General features: G+C 47.8%; 1 protein-coding gene across 1 annotated transcript in view; it reads right to left on the minus strand.

The window, feature by feature from the left end:
• Positions 1–18,779, minus strand: part of plxnd1 (plexin D1) — a 185,107-nt gene that overhangs the window by 87,425 nt on the left and 78,903 nt on the right. The window contains exons 10-11 of the mRNA XM_038812197.1: positions 14,074–14,160; positions 6,859–6,952 (exon numbers count right to left, since the gene is read on the minus strand). Coding sequence (XP_038668125.1) covers positions 6,859–6,952; positions 14,074–14,160 — 181 coding nt within the window. The remainder of the gene's footprint in view (positions 1–6,858; positions 6,953–14,073; positions 14,161–18,779) is intronic.

The raw sequence follows: 18,779 nt of genomic DNA on the forward strand, positions 1-18,779 counted from the left end.
ACTCTCCCCAACAAACACTCCCAGTACATGCACAGCATGGGGTTAGATACAGAGTAAAATGCCCTCTGCACTGTCCCCAACAAACACTCCAAGGACATGTACAGCACGGGGTTAGATACAGAGTAAAACTCCCTCTACACTGTCCGCATCAAACACTCCCAGGACAGGTACAGCACTGGGTTAGATAGAGAGTAAAACTCCCTCTACACTGTCCGCATCAAACACTCCCAGGACAGGTACAGCACTGGGTTAGATAGAGAGTAAAACTCCCTCTGCACTGTCCCCAACAAACACTCCCAGGACAAACTCCCAAGACCCAAGGAGTTTGAGTAAAGGCAAGCAACCAGCAGAGGGCAGCAGAGCAGAGCTACTGATCAGCTGTTCTGGGGAAATTTGCATACGTGCAGTGCGGTCAGCCTAAGTTGAAGGTGGTTTGTGGAGGGGCTGTTGGCAACTGACAGTTAAACCCGAAACACTTTGTGAGTGTTTCCCACCCTACCTCCTCCTCTAACCAACCCCCCCACCCCACGGTGGTTGGGAAGCGGGAGCAGGGGCCTGTCGTGAAGGTGAGTGAGTGCCTTTAAATTTGCTTACCTTTCAGCGGGATCAGGGTTTGAGGTAATATCAGGTAAGCTCTTCCTTTCTTTTTCTTTTTCTTGTTTTTTTTTAATCTAGAGGGGATGTCAGGGAAGGCAGTACAATGCTCCTCCTGCAGAATGTTTGAGGTGAGGGACGCCGTCAGTGTCCCTGCTGATTTAATCTGTGGGAAGTGCACCCAACTCCAGCTCCTCAAAAACCGTGTTAGGGACCTGGAGCTTGAGCTGGATGAACTTCGGATCATTCGGGAGGCAGAGGGGGTCATAGATAGGAGCTTCAGGGAAGTAGTTACACCAAAGACTGGAGATAGATGGGTAACTGTAAGAGGGACTGGGAAGAAGCAGTCAGTGCAGGGACCCCCTGCGGTCGTTCCCCTGAGTAACAAGTATACCGTTTTGGATACTTGTGGGGGGGACGACTTACCAGGGGTAAGCCATGGGGTACGGGCCTCTGGCACGGAGTCTGTCCCTGTTGCTCAGAAGGGAAGGGGGGAAAGGAGTAGAACATTAGTAATTGGGGACTCAATAGTCAGGGGCACAGATAGGAGATTTTGTGGGAGCGAGAGAGACTCACGTTTGGTATGTTGCCTCCCAGGTGCAAGGGTACGTGATGTCTCGGATCGTGTTTTCCGGGTCCTTAAGGGGGAGGGGGAGCAGCCCCAAGTCGTAGTCCACATTGGCACTAACGACATAGGTAGGAAAGGGGACAAGGATGTCAGGCAGGCCTTTAGGGAGCTAGGATGGAAGCTCAGAGCGAGAACAAACAGAGTTGTTATCTCTGGGTTGTTGCCCGTGCCACGTGATAGTGAGATGAGGAATAGGGAGAGAGAGCAATTAAACACGTGGCTACAGGGATGGTGCAGGCGGGAGGGATTCAGATTTCTGGATAACTGGGGCTCTTTCTGGGGAAGGTGGGACCTCTATAGACAGGATGGTCTACATCTGAACCTGAGGGGCACCAATATCCTGGGGGGGAGATTTGTTAGTACTCTTTGGGGGGGTTTAAACTAATTCAGCAGGGGCATGGGAACCTGGATTGTAGTTTTGGGGTGCGAGAGATTGAGAGTAGAGAGGTCAGGAGCACAGTTTTGACTTCGCAGGAGGGCGGCAGTGTTCAGGTCTGTGGTTTGAAGTGTGTCTATTTCAATGCCAGGAGTATACGAAATAAGGTAGGGGAACTGGCAGCATGGGTTGGTACCTGGGACTTCGATGTTGTGGCCATTTCAGAGACATGGATAGAGCAGGGACAGGAATGGTTGTTGCAGGTTCCGGGGTTTAGGTGCTTTAGTAAGGTCAGAGAAGGGGGCAAAAGAGGGGGAGGTGTGGCGCTGCTAGTCAAGGACAGTATTACGGTGGTAGAAAGGATGCAAGATGGGGACTCTTCTTCCGAGGTAGTATGGGCTGAGGTTAGAAACAGGAAAGGAGAGGTCACCCTGTTGGGAGTTTTCTATAGGCCACCTAATAGTTCTAGAGATGTAGAGGAAAGGATGGCGAAGATGATTCTGGAAAAGAGCGAAAGTAACAGGGTAGTTGTTATGGGAGACTTTAACTTTCCTAATATTGACTGGAAAAGATATAGTTCGAGTACATTGGATGGGTCGTTCTTTGTACAATGTGTGCAGGAGGGTTTTCTGACACAATATGTTGACAGGCCAACAAGAGGTGAGGCCACTTTGGATTTGGTTTTGGGTAATGAACCAGGCCAGGTGTTAGATCTGGAGGTAGGTGAACACTTTGGAGACAGTGACCACAATTCGGTGACCTTTACGTTAGTGATGGAAAGGGATAAGTATACCCCGCAGAGCAAGAGTTATAGCTGGGGGAAGGGCAATTATGATGCCATTAGACATGACTTAGGATGTGTTGGTTGGAGAAGTAGGCTGCAAGGGTTGGGCACACTGGATATGTGGAGCTTGTTCAAGGAACAGCTATTGCATGTTCTTGATAAGTACGTACCAGTCAGGCAGGGAGGAAGGGGTCGAGCGAGGGAACCGTGGTTTACCAAAGAAGTGGAATCTCTTGTTAAGAGGAAGAAGGAGGCCTATGTGAAGATGAGGCGTGAAGTTTCAGTTGGGGCGCTTGATAGTTACAAGGAAGCGAGGAAGGATCTAAAGAGAGAGCTGAGACGAGCAAGGAGGGGACATGAGAAGTCTTTGGCAGGTAGGATCAAGGAAAACCCAAAAGCTTTCTATAGGTATGTCAGGAATAAAAGAATGACTAGGGTAAGAGTAGGGCCAGTCAAGGACAGTGGTGGGAAGTTGTGTGTGGAGGCTGAGGAGATAAGCGAGATACTAAATGAATACTTTTCATCAGTATTCACTCAAGAAAAAGATAATATTGTGGAGGAGAATGCTGAGACCCAGGCTATTAGAATAGATGGCATTGAGGTGCGTAGGGAAGAAGTGTTGGCAATTCTGGACAAGGTGAAAATAGATAAGTCCCCGGGGCCGGATGGGATTTATCCTAGGATTCTCTGGGAAGCCAGGGAAGAGATTGCTGAGCCTTTGGCTTTGATTTTTAGGTCATCATTGGCTACAGGAATAGTGCCAGAGGACTGGAGGATAGCAAATGTGGTCCCTTTGTTCAAGAAGGGGAGTAGAGATAACCCCGGTAACTATAGGCCGGTGAGCCTAACGTCTGTGGTGGGTAAAGTCTTGGAGAGGATTATAAAAGATACGATTTATAATCATCTAGATAGGAATAATATGATTAGGGATAGTCAGCATGGTTTTGTGAAGGGTAGGTCATGCCTCACAAACCTTATCGAGTTCTTTGAGAAGGTGACTGAACAGGTAGACGAGGGTAGAGCAGTTGATGTGGTGTATATGGATTTCAGTAAAGCGTTTGATAAGGTTCCCCACGGTCGGCTATTGCAGAAAATACGGAGGCTGGGGATTGAGGGTGATTTAGAGATGTGGATCAGAAATTGGCTAGTTGAAAGAAGACAGAGAGTGGTAGTTGATGGGAAATGTTCAGAATGGAGTTCAGTTACGAGTGGCGTACCACAAGGATCTGTTCTGGGGCCGTTGCTGTTTGTCATTTTTATAAATGACCTAGAGGAGGGCGCAGAAGGATGGGTGAGTAAATTTGCAGACGACACTAAAGTCGGTGGAGTTGTAGACAGTGCGGAAGGATGTTGCAGGTTACAGAGGGACATAGATAAGCTGCAGAGCTGGGCTGAGAGGTGGCAAATGGAGTTTAATGTGGAGAAGTGTGAGGTGATTCACTTTGGAAAGAATAACAGGAATGCGGAATATTTGGCTAATGGTAAAATTCTTGGTAGTGTGGATGAGCAGAGGGATCTCGGTGTCCATGTACATAGATCCCTGAAAGTTGCCACCCAGGTTGATAGGGTTGTGAAGAAGGCCTATGGTGTGTTGGCCTTTATTGGTAGAGGGATTGAGTTCCGGAGCCATGAGGTCATGATGCAGCTGTACCAAACTCTGGTACGGCCGCATTTGGAGTATTGCGTACAGTTCTGGTCGCCTCATTATAGGAAGGACGTGGAAGCTTTGGAACGGGTGCAGAGGAGATTTACCAGGATGTTGCCTGGTATGGAGGGAAAATCTTATGAGGAAAGGCTGATGGACTTGAGGTTGTTTTCGTTAGAGAGAAGAAGGTTAAGAGGTGACTTAATAGAGGCATACAAAATGATCAGAGGGTTAGACAGGGTGGACAGCGAGAGCCTTCTCCCGCGGATGGAGGTGGCTAGCACGAGGGGACATAGCCTTAAATTGAGGGGTAATAGATATAGGACAGAGGTCAGAGGTGGGTTTTTTACGCAAAGAGTGGTGAGGCCGTGGAATGCCCTACCTGCAACAGTAGTGAACTCGCCAACATTGAGGGCATTTAAAATTTATTGGATAAGCATATGGATGATAAGGGCATAGTGTAGGTTAGATGGCCTTTAGTTTTTTTTTCCATGTCGGTGCAACATCGAGGGCCGAAGGGCCTGTACTGCGCTGTATCGTTCTATGTTCTATGTTCTATGTACAGCACGGGGTTAGATATAGAGTAAAGCTCCCCCTACACTGTCACCATCAAACACTCCCAGGACATGTACAGCAGGGGGTTAATGTCTGATGTTTGAAGATAGCCCTCTGTTGTTTCAGGATTGGCTGCTAGTTCTACACAGGAACTAATCTTGTCACTCTTTGATTGGAGTAACTCAGTTAATTCCAGATAGTATTGCATTGATTAGAATGACCTTGCAGAATAATGGAGGGCGAGATTCTCCGTAAATGCGGAGAATCGTAAAGGCTGCCGTGGGACAGGCCGTGACCCATGGCAGCCTTCACGCCCACTTCCGGGGCCTATTTCCCCCCCCCCCCCCCCCCCCCCCCCGGGCGGGACTAGGAGCGCGGCCCCGTGCGTCACGCCGGCTGATGCGGAAGGGGCTGTGAGGGGATTGGGGAGAGGCTGTGAGGGGATTGGGGAGAGACGGACCTTTATGTGAACCCCCTGGGTGCCGAATAGGCTGGAATTGACTGATTAGAGAGCGTGGTATGAGCTTGGGACACTGCGCCTGACACCCTTTCAGGAGTGGAGGACTGGTCCATCCATAGCAGACTGGAACTGTTGGTCATCGGAGGAAGACAGATTTCCAGGCCTTTCGATAACAGGAAGCCATTTCTGAGCAGCCCATTAGGCTAGTTACTAGCTGCTAAACCAGGGCAAGTGTACCTTTTCATTGATATCTGACTTTAACCAGCGGGCTCCAATGAGTGCCGCAGGACCCTGAGTTGCATATTTAAGCAGCACAGTGATTATTTGAAGTGAATAACCAGACCTGGGCCAGTGTAGTTAGGGAGTGAAACACCAGCATGTGAAATGCAGAGACACTCCGGGCGCGATTCACCACCCCCCACGCCGGGTGCGAGAATAGCGGGAGGGCCTCACGACATTTTTCACGCCCTCCCGCTATTCTCCCCCCCCCCCCCCCCACGAATCGCCGCTCGCCGTTTTTTACGGCGAGCGGCGATTCTCCGAGGCCGAGCGGCCGGGCCTTCACGCCCGTTTCAACACGGCAGCAAACAAACTTGCTCGCTGCCGTCGTGAAACGGGCGCCAGATGCGTTTGGGGCATCTGGGGGCCTGATTGGCATGGCAGTACCACAGCCGTGGCAAGGGGGACATAGGCCCGCGATCGGTGCTCGCCGTCCGTCCGTAACGGACGCACTCTTTTCCCTCCGCCGCCCCGCAAGATCAAGCCGCCGCGTCTTGCGGGGCGGCTGAGGGAAAAGAAGGCTTTGGAGAGGGTGCAGAGGAGGTTTACCAGGATGTTGCCTGGTCTGGAGGGTGTCAGCTTTGTGGAGAGGCTGAATAGACTCGGACTGTTTTCATTAGAAAGACGGAGGTTGAGGGTGACCTGATAGAGGTCTACAAGATTATGAGGGGCACAGATGGGCAGGCACTCTTTCCCAGGCTGGAGGGGTCAGTCACCAGGGAGCATAGGTTTAAGGTCCATGGGGCAAAGTTTAGAGGAGATGTGAGAGGCAGGTTTATTTACAGAGGGTGGTGAGTGCCTTGAACGCGTTGCCAGGGAAGATTGTGGAAACAGATAGGTTAACGGCGTTCAAAAGGCATCTGAACAAATTAGGGGCTGGTTTAGCACACTGGGCTAAATCGCTGGCTTTTAAAGCAGACCAAGGCAGGCCAGCAGCACGGTTCAATTCCCGGACCAGCCTCCCCGAACAGGCGCCGGAATGTGGCGACTTGGAGCTTTTCACAGTAACTTCATTGAAGCCTACTTGTGACAATAAACAATTTTCATTTCATTTAATTTCACATGGATAGGATGGGTGTAGAGGGATACGGCACTAGGAAGTGCTGAGAGTTTTGGCCAAGGTTGGTATCATGACCAATACAGGCTTGGAGGGCCGAAGGGCCTGTTCCTGTGCTGTATTGTTCTTTGTTCTTTATACTGAGCAGGTGAGTGGGGTCACTTGTCAGCTGCTGTCTAGCCTGTCTCAGCCAATCACTGAATTCCTCCACCACTCTATCCAATCAATGGTACCAATGATCTGGCACTGACAAAATGAGCTGAATACCCTACTACTGTGCAAGTTAGTAAGTGTTCCATGTTAAAGGAGCAATCTCGGATGTAATGGAGGTTGGTTTGCGCTCCGGATCTGTAGCTACAAATTACATCAGGTAAACAGCCAACAATAAGGTCGAGGAAGTTCAGTCTGAACCAAACTGCCTGCCCAGCCCCCAACAACCAATAGATCTCTCACTGACATTGGATAATAAATTAACAAAACCTGAGGTGGTGCTCGGATTGTCAATATATTTCTCTCGTTCCCCACTCAGCCTCAAGTGGATTTCAAACAGCTGGCTCCTGTTGGATGTGGAGAGCTGAAAGAATAAAGGAGAAGGTTGGTATTTGAGAGAGGGAGTGGGGGCCTAGTTTACACAACACCCCAGCACTGATTCCTCCACCATGTACACTCACATGAAACCCAGACACAGAGATTCACATGGACACTCTTCATTGTGACAACTGGCAGGGTTAAAGAGGACTTTGGGCTTAATGGAGTTATAGGGAGTTGTATGGGTTGGTGAGGTGATACAAAGCTGCTTAGGCTCAGTTAGTGAGGTTATAGAGGGTGTGCAGCAGTTAGTGAGGTTATAGAGAGTTAGTAATGGTTATTTAGGGGCGGCACAGTAGCACAGTGGTTAGCACTGTTGCTTCACAGCGCCAGGGTTTCAGATTCGATTCCCGGTTTGGGTCACTGCCTGCGCGGAGTCTACACGTTCTCCCTATGTCAGCGTGGGTTACCTCCGGGTGCTCCGGTTTCCTCCCACAAGTGCCGAAAGATGTGCTGTTAGGTGAATTCTCTCTCTATGTGCCCGAACAGGCGCCGGAATGTGGCGACGAGAGAATTTTCATAGTAACTTCATTGCAGTGTTAATGTAAGTCTACTTGTGACACTAATAAAGAGTATTATTATTATCGTTGGTAGGGGTTAGTTCGTGAAGTTATAGAACGCTGGTAGGAGTTAGTTAGTGCGGCTATCGAGGAATGGTAGTGGATAGTTAATTAATAGGGGTTAGTTATTGACATTACAAAATGTTGATAGGTCTTTTTGTGAAGTTACAAAGTGTTGGTGGTATTTCGTTAGTGAAGTTACAGTGTTGGTAGGAGTTGGTTAGTGAAGTTACAGAGTGTTGGTAGGGGTTGGTTAGTGAAATGAAGTTACAGAGTGTTGGTAGCGGCTGGTTAGTGAAGTTACAGAGTGTTGGTAGTGGCTGGTTAGTGAAGTTACAGAGTGTTGGTAGAGGTTGGTTAGCGAAGTTACAGAGTGTAGGTAGGGTCTGGTTAGAACAAAGAACAAGAAAGAAAAATTACAGCACAGGAACAGGCCATTTCTCCGCCCAACTCTCCAATCTATCTATATTCTGCTGTATTCTCTGACAGTCCCCTTCACTATCTGCTACTCCACCAATCTTAGTGTCATCTGCAAACATGCTAATCAGACCACCTATATCTTCCTCCAGATCATTTATGTATATCACAAACAACAGTAATCCCAGCATGGATCCCTGTGGAACACCACTGGTACCAGTTCTCCATTTTGAGAAACTCCCTTCCACTACTACTCTCTGATTCCTGTTGCCCAGCCAGTTCTTTATCCATCTAGCTAGTACACCCTGGACCCCATGAGACTTCACTTTCTCCATCAGCCTACCATGGGGAACCTTATCAAATGCCTTACTGAAGTCCATGTATATGACATCGACAACCCTTCCCTCATCGATCAACTTTGTCACTTACTCAAAGAATTCTATTAAGTTGGTAAGACATGACCTTCCCTGCACAAAACCATGTCGCCTATCACTGATAAGCCCATTTTCTTCCAAATGGGAATAGATCCTATCCATCAGTATCTTCTCCAGCAGCTTCCCGACCACTGACGTCAGGCTCACCGGTCTATAATTACCTGGATTATCCCTGCTACCCTTCTTAAACAAGGGGACAACATTAGCAATTCTCCAGTCCTCCGGTACCTCACCCATGTTCAAAGCTGCTGTAAAGATATCGGTTATGGCCCCAGCTATTTCCTCTCTCACTTCCCTCAGTAACCTGGGATAGATCCCATCCAGACCTGGGGACTTGTCCACCTAATGCCTTTTAGAATACCCAACACATCCTCCCTCCTTATGCCGACTTGACCTAGAGTAATCAAACATCTATCCCAAACCTCAACATCCGTCATGTCCCTCTCCTCGGTGAATACCGATGCAAAGTACTCGTTAAGAATCTCACCCATTTTCTCTGACTCCACGCATAACTTTCCTCCTTTGTCCTTGAGTGGGCCATCCTTTCTCTAGTTACCCTCTTGCTCCTTATATATGAATAAAATACTTTGGGATTTTCCTTAACCCTGTTTGCTAAAGATATGTCATGAACCCTTTTAGCCCTCTTGATTCCTCATTTCAGATTGGTCCTACATTCCCAATATTCTTCCAAAGCTTCGTCTGTCTTCAGTCGCCTAGACCTTATGTATGCTTCCTTTTTCCTCTTAGCTAGTCTCACAATTTCACCTGTCACCCATGGATCCCTAATCTTGCCATTTCTATCCCTCATTTTCATAGGGACATGTCTGTCCTTCACTCTAATCAACCGCCCACATATCAAATGTGGATTTACCTTCAAACAGCTGCTCCCAATCCACATTCCCCAGCTCCTGCCGAATTTTGGTATAGTTGGCCTTCTGAAGTTACAGATTGTTGGTCGGGGTTGTTAGTGAAGTGAAGTTACAGAGTGTTGGTCGGGATTGTTAGTGAAGTGAAGTTACAGAGTGTTGGTCGGTGTTGTTAGTCAAGTGAAGTTACAGAGTGTTGGTAGGGGCTGGTTACTGAAGTTACAGAGTGTTGGTCGGGGTTGTTAGTGAAGTGAAGTTACAGAGTGTTGGTCGGGATTGTTAGTGAAGTGAAGTTACAGAGTGTTGGTCGGGATTGTTAGTGAAGTGAAGTTACAGAGTGTTGGTCGGGGTTGTTAGTGAAGTGAAGTTACAGAGTGTTGGTAGGGGCTGGTTACTGAAGTTACAGAGTGCTGGTCGGGGTTGTTAGTGAAGTGAAGTTACAGAGTGTTGGTAGGGGTTGGTTAGTGAAGTGAAGTTACAGAGTGTTGGTAGGTGTTGGTTACTGAAGTTACAGAGTGTTGGTAGGGGTTGGTTAGTGAAGTGAAGTTACAGAGTGTTGGTAGGTGCTGGTTACTGAAGTTACAGAGTGTTGGTAGGGGTTGGTTAGTGAAGTGAAGTTACAGAGTGTTGGTAGGTGTTGGTTAATATAGAAACATAGAAACATAGAAAATACAGCACAGAACAGGCCCTTCGGCCGACGATGTTGTGCCGAACTTTTGTCCTAGATTAAGAACAAATCAATCTACACCCCAGCATTCTATCGTAATCCATGTATCCATCCAATAACCGCTTGAAGGTCCCTAATGTTTTTGACTCAACTACTTACACAGGCAGTGCATTCCATGCCCCCATTGCTTTCTGGGTAAAGAACCTACCTCTGACATCCCCCCTACATCTTCCACCTTCACCTTAAATTTATGTCCCCTTGTAATGGTTTGTTCCACCCGAGGAAAAAAGTCTTTGACTGTCTAATCTATCTGGCAGCACGGTAGCATGGTGGTTAGCATAAATGCTTCACAGCTCCAGGGTCCCAGGTTCGATTCCCGGCTGGGTCACTGTCTGTGCGGAGTCTGCACGTCCTCCCCGTGTGTGCGTGGGTTTCCTCCGGGTGCTCCGGTTTCCTCCCACAGTCCAAAGATGTGCGGGTTAGGTGGATTGGCCATGCTAAATTGCCCGTAGTGTCCTAAAAAGTAAGGTTAAGGGGGGGGTTGTTGGGTTACGGGTATAGGGTGGATACGTGGGTTTGAGTAGGGTGATCATGGCTCGGCACAACATCGAGGGCCGAAGGGCCTGTTCTGTGCTGTACTGTTCTATGTTCTATGTTCCCCTGATCATCTTATAAACCTCTATCAAGTCTCCCCTCATCCTTCTCCGTTCTAATGAGAAAAGGCCTAGCACCCTCAACCTTTCCTTGTAAGCCCAACTCTCCATTCAAGGCAACATCCTGGTAAATCTCCTTTGCACCTTTTCCAAAGCTTCCACATCCTTCCTAAAATGAGGCGACCAGAACTGCACACAGTACTCCAAATGTGGCCTTACCAAGGTTTTGTACAGCTGCATCATCACCTCACGGATCTTAAATTCAATCCCACTGCTAATGAACGCTAGCACACCATTGGCCTTCTTCACAGCTCTATCCACTTGAGTGACAACTTTCAAAGATCTATGAACATAGACCCCAAGATCTCTCTGCTCCTCCACATTGCCAAGAACCCTACCATTAACCCTGTTTTCCGCATTCATATTTGTCCTTCCAAAATGGACAATCTCACACTTTTCAGGATTAAACTCCATCTGCCACTTCTCAGCCCAGCTTTGCATCCTATCTATGTCTCATCTTCGTACCAATCTTCGTATCGTCTGCAAATTTACTGACCCACCCTTCAACTCCCTCATTCAAGTTATTAATGAAAATCACAAACAGCAGAGGACCCAGAACTGATCCCTGCGGTACGCCACTGGTAACTGGGCTCCAGGCTGAATATTTGCCATCAATCACCACTCTCTGACTTCTATCGGTTAGCCATTTTGTTATCCAACTGGCCAAATTTCCCACTATCCCATGCCTCCTTACTTTCTGTATAAGCCTACCATGGGGAACCTTATCAAATGCCTTATTAAAATCCATGTACACTTCCACTGTTTTACCTTCATCCATGTGCTTGGTCACCTCCTCAAAGAATTCAATAAGACTTGTGAGGCAAGACCTACCCCTCACAAATCCGTGCTGCCTATCCCTAATCAAGCAGTGTATTTCCAGGTGCTCAGAAATCCTATCCCTCAGTACCCTTTCCATTACTTTGCCTACCACCGAAGTAAGACTAACTGGCCTGTAATTCCCAGGGTTATCCCTATTCCCTTTTTTGAACAGGGGCACAACATTCGCCACTATCCAATCCCCTGGTACCACCCCTGTTGACAGTGAGGACGAAAAGATCATTGCCAACGGCTCTGCAATTTCATCTCTTGCTTCCCAGAGAATCCTTGGATATATCCCAAGAGGCCCGGGGGGACTTGTCTATCCTCAAGTTTTTCAAAATGCCCAACACGCAATGTGGCGACTAGGGGCTTTTCACAGTAACTTCATTGAAGCCTACTCGTGACAATAAGTGATTTTGATTTCATTTTCATTTCACATCTTCATTCCTAACAAGTATCTCCTCAAGCTTACCAGTCTGTTTCACACTGTCCTCTCCAACAATATGGCCTCTCTCATTTGTAAATACTGAAGAAAAGTACTCGTTCAAGACCTCTCCCATCTCTTCAAACTCAATACACAATCTCCTGCTCCCGTCCTTGATCGGACCTACCCTCATTCTCGTCATTCTCATATTTCTCACATATGTGTAAAAGGCCTTGGGGTTTTCCTTGATCCTACCCGCCAAAGATTTTTCATGCCCTCTCTTAGCTCTCCTAATCCCTTTCTTCAGTTCCCTCCTAGCTACCTTGTATCCCTCCAGCGCCCTGTCTGAACCTTGTTTCCTCAGCCTTGCATAACTATCCCTCAGAGTGTTGGTAGGGGTTGGTTAGTGAAGTTACAGAGTGTTGGTAGGGGCAGGTTAGTGAAGTTACAGAGTGTTGGTAGGGTCTGGTTAGTGAAGTTACATAGGGATGGTAGCCTTTAGTTAGTGACATTACATAGTGTTGGTGAGGGTGGGGTCAGGTTGAGACAAGGAGCAGCATGATTTTGGTCTGATGTTTTAATCATTTCAATAGTTGGCTCTGTGCCTGTGTGTGGGGGAGTGTGTGCAAGGAATTGTGTCTGAGAGAGTGTGTGCAAGGCAGCATGTGTGAGGGAGCCTGCATGAAGCGGCAGCATGTGTGAGGGAGTATGTGTGAGGAAGGCAGTGTGTGTGGGAGCATGAGTGAGGAAGCGCGTGTAACTATGTGCATGAGAAGGTGTGTGTGTGAAAGAGCATGTGTGACGGAGGGAGCATGTGTGACGGAGGGAGCATGTGTGACGGAGGCAGCGTGTGGGGGAACATGTGTGAGGGAGCGTGAGTAAGGGAGCATAAGTGATGGAGCGTATGTGAGTGAGTCTGTGCGTGAGGGAGCCTGTGTGAGGGAGCTTGTGTGTGGGGTATGTGTGAAGGGAGTATGTGTGAGAGAGGGCATATGAGGGTGCGTGTGTGAGAGAGCATGTGTGTGAGAGAGCGTGAATGTGAGAGAGCGTGTGTGTGAGAGAGCGTGTGTGTGAGAGAACATGTGTGAGAGAGCGCATGTGAGAGAGCACGTGTGAGAGAGCGCGTGTGAGGGAGCGTGTGTGAGGGAGCGTGTGTGAGGGAGCGTGTGTGAGGGAGCGTGTGTGAGGGAGTGTGTGTGAGGGAGCGTTTGTGAGGGAGCGTGTGTGGGAGGATGTGTGAGTATGCATGTGTATGCGTGTGTGTATCTGATGCATATGTACATGTGAATGTATGTGTACAAGTGAATGTGTTCGTATCAATGTGTGTGTGTGCATTTATTTGCATGTGTGTGAGCGTGTATATGTGAGTCTGTGTGTAAGTGAGACTGTGTGTGTGTGCATAGAGCATAGAGCATAGAACAGTACAGCACAGAACAGGCCCTTCGGCCCTCAATGTTGTGCCGAGCCATGATCACCCTACTCAAACCCACATATCCACCCTATACCCGTAACCCAACAATCTCTCCCCTTAACCTTACGTTTTAGGACACTACGGGCAATTTAGCATGGCCAATCCACCTAACCCGCACATCTTTGGACTGTGGGAGGAAACCGGAGCACCCGGAGGAAACCCACGCACACAGGGGGAGGACGTGCAGACTCCACACAGACAGTGACCCAGCCGGGAATCGAACCTGGGACCCTGGAGCTGTGAAGCATTTATGCTAACCACCATGCTACCCTGCTGCCCATCTGCACATGTGTTTGTGTATGTGATTGCGTGTGTATATGTGAGCACATGTGTGTGTGTATGTGAGTACATGTGTGTGAGTATGTGTCTGTGTGAGGGTGTGTGAGTGTGTGTGGGTATGTGTCTGTGGGTATGTGTGTCTGTGTAAGTGTATGTCTGTATGTGGGTGGGCATGCTCCTGTGTGTATGTGTGAGTGAGTGTGTGTGTTTATGTGAGTGTGTGTGTGTTTATGTGAGTGCGTGTGTATATGTGTGTATATATATATCTGTGTGAGTGTGGATGAGTGTGTGTGAGTATGGGTGAGTGTGTGTGTGTCTGTGGGTATGTTTGTCTGTGTAAGTGTGTGTCTGTGTGTGGGTGGGTGTGTGTGCATGTGTATGTGAGTGAGTGTGCATATGTGTGTACACGTGCACTAGTTCTGAGTGATGTTTGTGGAGATTCCCATGTTGTACTCACCCCAACGCCAACACACTGCACCGTGGACCTGTTCAGCCGCTGTGCTTCATAACTCTGGTCTCCAATGTCACATTGCAGGCTGGTGTGCTGGGGGAGGAGAGAGAAATGTGAGAACTCCAATCACATTCTGCTACATTAATCATAATGCCGAACCAGAATCATCCTTAGTGAACTTTGGGCTGTCCAATTCTAATTGTATTTGTGAAAAGTGCAGCATTGAGTGTGCAGAACTTTGAATCCTGGGATAGGCTGGTCATCTGATCCACTCTGCCTCAGCAGCGCACCCTGCTGGAGCACAAGCTTGCCTTCTTCAGAGCTGGGGTGGCAGGAATGGGAAATCAGTCAATGTTGCCTCTTCCAATCAGCATCCACTGACAGCTGGGTATTGTTACATTTTGGTGCTTGGCCGGTAGGAATGATGCACAGAAGAATGTCTAATTCTTGACTCTTTAAAGTGTTTTATTATAATATAAATGCGTGGTAACAGTAACTATGAGGAATATATTACAAACTACCAATACTGATAAATTATGCCAGAGCAAGTCTGACTATCCACCAAAACAACTAACTCCCAACTCCCCGAAGTACAGAGTCATGTGGTAGATTTACACTGCCACCTGCAGGTTGGAGGTCATTTGCATCATTATTAACATGATTTCTTATGTATATCATTACAGGTCTCACCTGAGCACTGGGTGAAGAGGAGATCAGATGGCATTTGATGCCCACAGTAGTGGGATAGGTTACTCAATATTACTTCTAGGACCGGGAACTAAAGTGGAGGATTGACACTGGTGGGTAAGGCAGGCTTCATTTGAGTGAAAAGAGAAGGAATTCTTGTTCAAAGGGAGTTGACAACATTCAGTTAATGGGAAAAAGGTAGAGGAAAATTTTTGCAAGGAAGTTACGGAGAGATACAAGAATTATTGAGTAATTATAATGGGGTATTTAATTGCTCAAATACAATGTGGGGTAATATGAAAGAATTTACCCTGCAGTTTGAGAGGGAGAAGCTGGAATAAGGGTAACTACAAAGATATGTGGGAGGAGCTGGCCAGAGTTGATTGGAGAAGGAGCCCAGCAGGGAAGACAGTGGAACAGCAATGGCAGGAGTTTTGGGGGTTATTCGGGAGGCACAGCAGAAATTCATCCCAAGGAGATGGAAACATGCTAAGGGGAGGACAAGGCATCCATGGCTGACGAGGCAAGTCAAGGACAGCATAAAAGCAATAGAAAAAACATACAAAGTGGCGAGAATTAGTGGGAAACCAGAGGATTGGGAAGCCTTTAAAAGTGAGCAGAGGACAACTAAAAAAGCAATAAGGGGGGAGAAGATGAAATATGAGTGCAAGCTAGCTAGCTAGTAATATTAAAGAAGATGGGAAGAGTTTTTTCAGTAAATAAAAGGTAAGAGAGAGGCAAAAATAGACATTGGACCACTTGAAAATGTGGCTTGAGAAGTAATAATAGGAAACAAAGAAATGGCAGAGGAACTGAATAGTTACTTTGCATCAGTCGTCATGGTGGAAGACACCGGTGAGATGCCAGAGCTCCAGGAGAACCAGGGGGAAAAGGTGAGTGCAGGGGCCATCACTAAGGAGTAGATTCGGGCAAACTGAAAGGTCTGAAGGTGGATAAGTCACCTGGACTGGATGGACTACACCCCATGGTCCTAAAAGAGATAGCTGAGGAGATTGTGGAGGCATTGGTGGTGATCTTTCAGGAATCACTGGAGGCAGGAAGGGTCCCAGAGGACTGGGAAGTGGCTAATGTAACACCACTGTTTAAGAAGACGGGAAATTATAGGCCGGTTAGCCTGACATCAGTCTTTGGTAAGATTTTAAAGTCCATTATTAAAGATGAAAGTACTTGAAAGTGCACGAGGACTGAGTCAGCACGGCTTCGTCAAGGGGAGGTCATGTCTGACAAATCTGTTAGAGTTCTTTGAGGAAGTAACAAGGAAGTTAGACAAAGGAGAACCAGTGGACATGATTTATTTAGATTTCCAGAGGTCTTTGACAAGGTGCCGTATCGGAGGCTGTTAAATAAGGTAAAAGCCCATGGTGTTCAGGGTAAGATCCTGGCATGGATACAGGATTGGCTGACTGGAAGAGGCAGAGAGTGGGGATAAAGGGATCTTTTTCAGGATGGCAACCGGTGACTAGTGGTGTACCTCAGGGGTTTGTGCTGGGACCACAACTGTTCACAATAGACATTAATGATCTGGAGGGTGGCTGCATGTGGCACACTGGGTAGCACTGGGACTGCGGCGCTGAGGTCCCGGGTTAGAATCCCGGCCCTTGGTCACTGTCCATGTGGAGTTTGCACATTCTCCCAACCTGAAGATGTGCAGAGTAGGTGAATTGGCCACACTAAATTGCCCCTTGATTGGAAAAAATGAATTGGGTGCATTAAATTTATTTTTAAAATTTAATGATCTGGAGTAAGGAACTGAAGGCACTGTTGCTAGGTTTGTAGATGATACAAAGATCTGGAGAGGGACAGGTAATGTTGAGGAAGCAGGCAGTCTGCAGAAGGGCTTGGACAGGCTAGGAGAGTGGGCAAAGAAGTGGCAGATGGAATACAATGTGGAAAGGTGTGAGGTTGTGCACTTTGGAAGGAGAAATGGAGGCATGGACTATTTTCTAAATGTGAGTATGGTGGAGACAGATTCACACAGTGAGTGGTAGGACATAGAATGTACTGTCTGTGAGTATGATGGAGACAGATTCACACAGTGAGTGGTAGGACATAGAATGTACTGTCTGTGAGTATGATGGAGACAGATTCACACAGCGTGTGGTAGGACTAGAATGTACTGTCTATGAGTATGATGGAGACAGATTCACACAGCGAGTGGTAGGACATAGAATGTACTGTCTGTGAGTATGGTGGAGACAGATTCACACAGTGAGTGGTAGGACATAGAATGTACTGTCTGTGAGTGTGGTGGAGACAGATTCACACAGCGAGTGGTAAAGATCTGGAATGTACTGTCTGTGAATGCGGTGGAGATAGATTCACACAGCGTGTGGTAGGACATAGAATGTACTGTCTGTGAGTATGGTGGAGACAGATTCACACAGCGAGTGGTAAGGATCTGGAATGTACTGTCTGTGAATGCGGTGGAGATAGATTCACACAGCGAGCGGTTAGGATCTGGAATGTACAGTCTGTGAGTGTGGTGGAGACAGATTCACACAGCGAGTGGTTAGGATCTGGAAAGTACTGTCTTCGAGTGTGGTGGAGACAGATTCACACAGCGAGTGGTAAGGATCTGGAATGTACTGTCTGTGAATGCGGTGGAGATAGATTCACACAGCGAGTGGTTAGGATCTGGAATGTACTGTCTGTGAATGCGGTGGAGATAGATTCACGCAGCGAGTGGTTAGGATCTGGAATGTACAGTCTGTGAGTGTGGTGGAGACAGATTCACACAGCGAGCGGTTAGTATCTGGAATGTACTGTCTGTGAGTGTGGTGGAGACAGATTCACACAGCGTGTGGTAGGATATAGAATGTACAGTCTGAGTGTGGTGGAGACAGATTCACACAGCGAGTGGTTAGGATCTGGAATGTACTGTCTGTGAGTGTGGTGGAGACAGATTCACACAGCGAGTGGTTAGGATCTGGAATGTACTGTCTGCGAGTGTGGTGGAGACAGATTCACACAGTGAGCGGTTAGGATCTGGAATGTACTGTCTGTGAGTGCGGTGGAGACAGATTCACACAGCGAGTGGTTAGGATCTGGAATGTACTGTCTGTGAGTGTGGTGGAGACAGATTCACACAGTGAGTGGTAGGACATAGAATGTACTGTCTGTGAGTGTGGTGGAGACAGTATCACACAGTGAGTGGTAGGACATAGAATGTACTGTCTGTGAGTATGATGGAGACAGATTCACACAGCGAGTGGTAAGGATCTGGAATGTACTGTCTGTGAGTGTGGTGGAGACAGATTCACACAGTGAGTGGTAGGACATAGAATGTACTGTCTGTGAGTGTGGTGGAGACAGATTCACACAGCGAGTGGTAAGGATCTGGAATGTACTGTCTGTGAGTGTGGTGGAGACAGATTCACACAGCGAGTGGTTAGGATCTGGAATGTACTGTCTGTGAGTGTGGTGGAGACAGATTCACACAGTGAGTGGTTAGGATCTGGAACGTACTGCCTGCGAGTATGATGGAGACAGATTCACACAGCGAGTGGTAAGGATCTGGAACACACTGTCTGTGAGTGTGGTGGAGACAGATTCACACAGTGAGTGGTTAGGATCTGGAATGTACTGTCTGCGAGTATGATGGAGACAGATTCACACAGCGAGTGGTAAGGATCTGGAATGTACTGTCTGTGAGTGTGGTGGAGACAGATTCACACAGCGAGTGGTAAGGATCTGGAATGTACTGTCTGTGAATGCGGTGGAGACAGATTCACACAGCGAGTGGTTAGGATCTGGAATGTACTGTCTGCGAGTGTGGTGGAGACAGATTCACACAGCGAGTGGTTAGGATCTGGAATGTACTGTCTGCGAGTGTGGTGGAGACAGATTCACACAGCGAGCGGTTAGGATCTGGAATGTACTGTCTGTGAGTGTGGTGGAGACAGATTCACACAGCGAGCGGTTAGGATCTGGAATGTGGGCAGCACGGTGGCCTAGTGGTTAGCACAACCGCCTCACGGCGCTGAGGTCCCAGGTTCGATCCCGGC

The sequence above is a fragment of the Scyliorhinus canicula genome, chromosome 11, assembly GCF_902713615.1.
Source record: "Scyliorhinus canicula chromosome 11, sScyCan1.1, whole genome shotgun sequence".
NCBI lineage: Eukaryota > Metazoa > Chordata > Chondrichthyes > Carcharhiniformes > Scyliorhinidae > Scyliorhinus > Scyliorhinus canicula.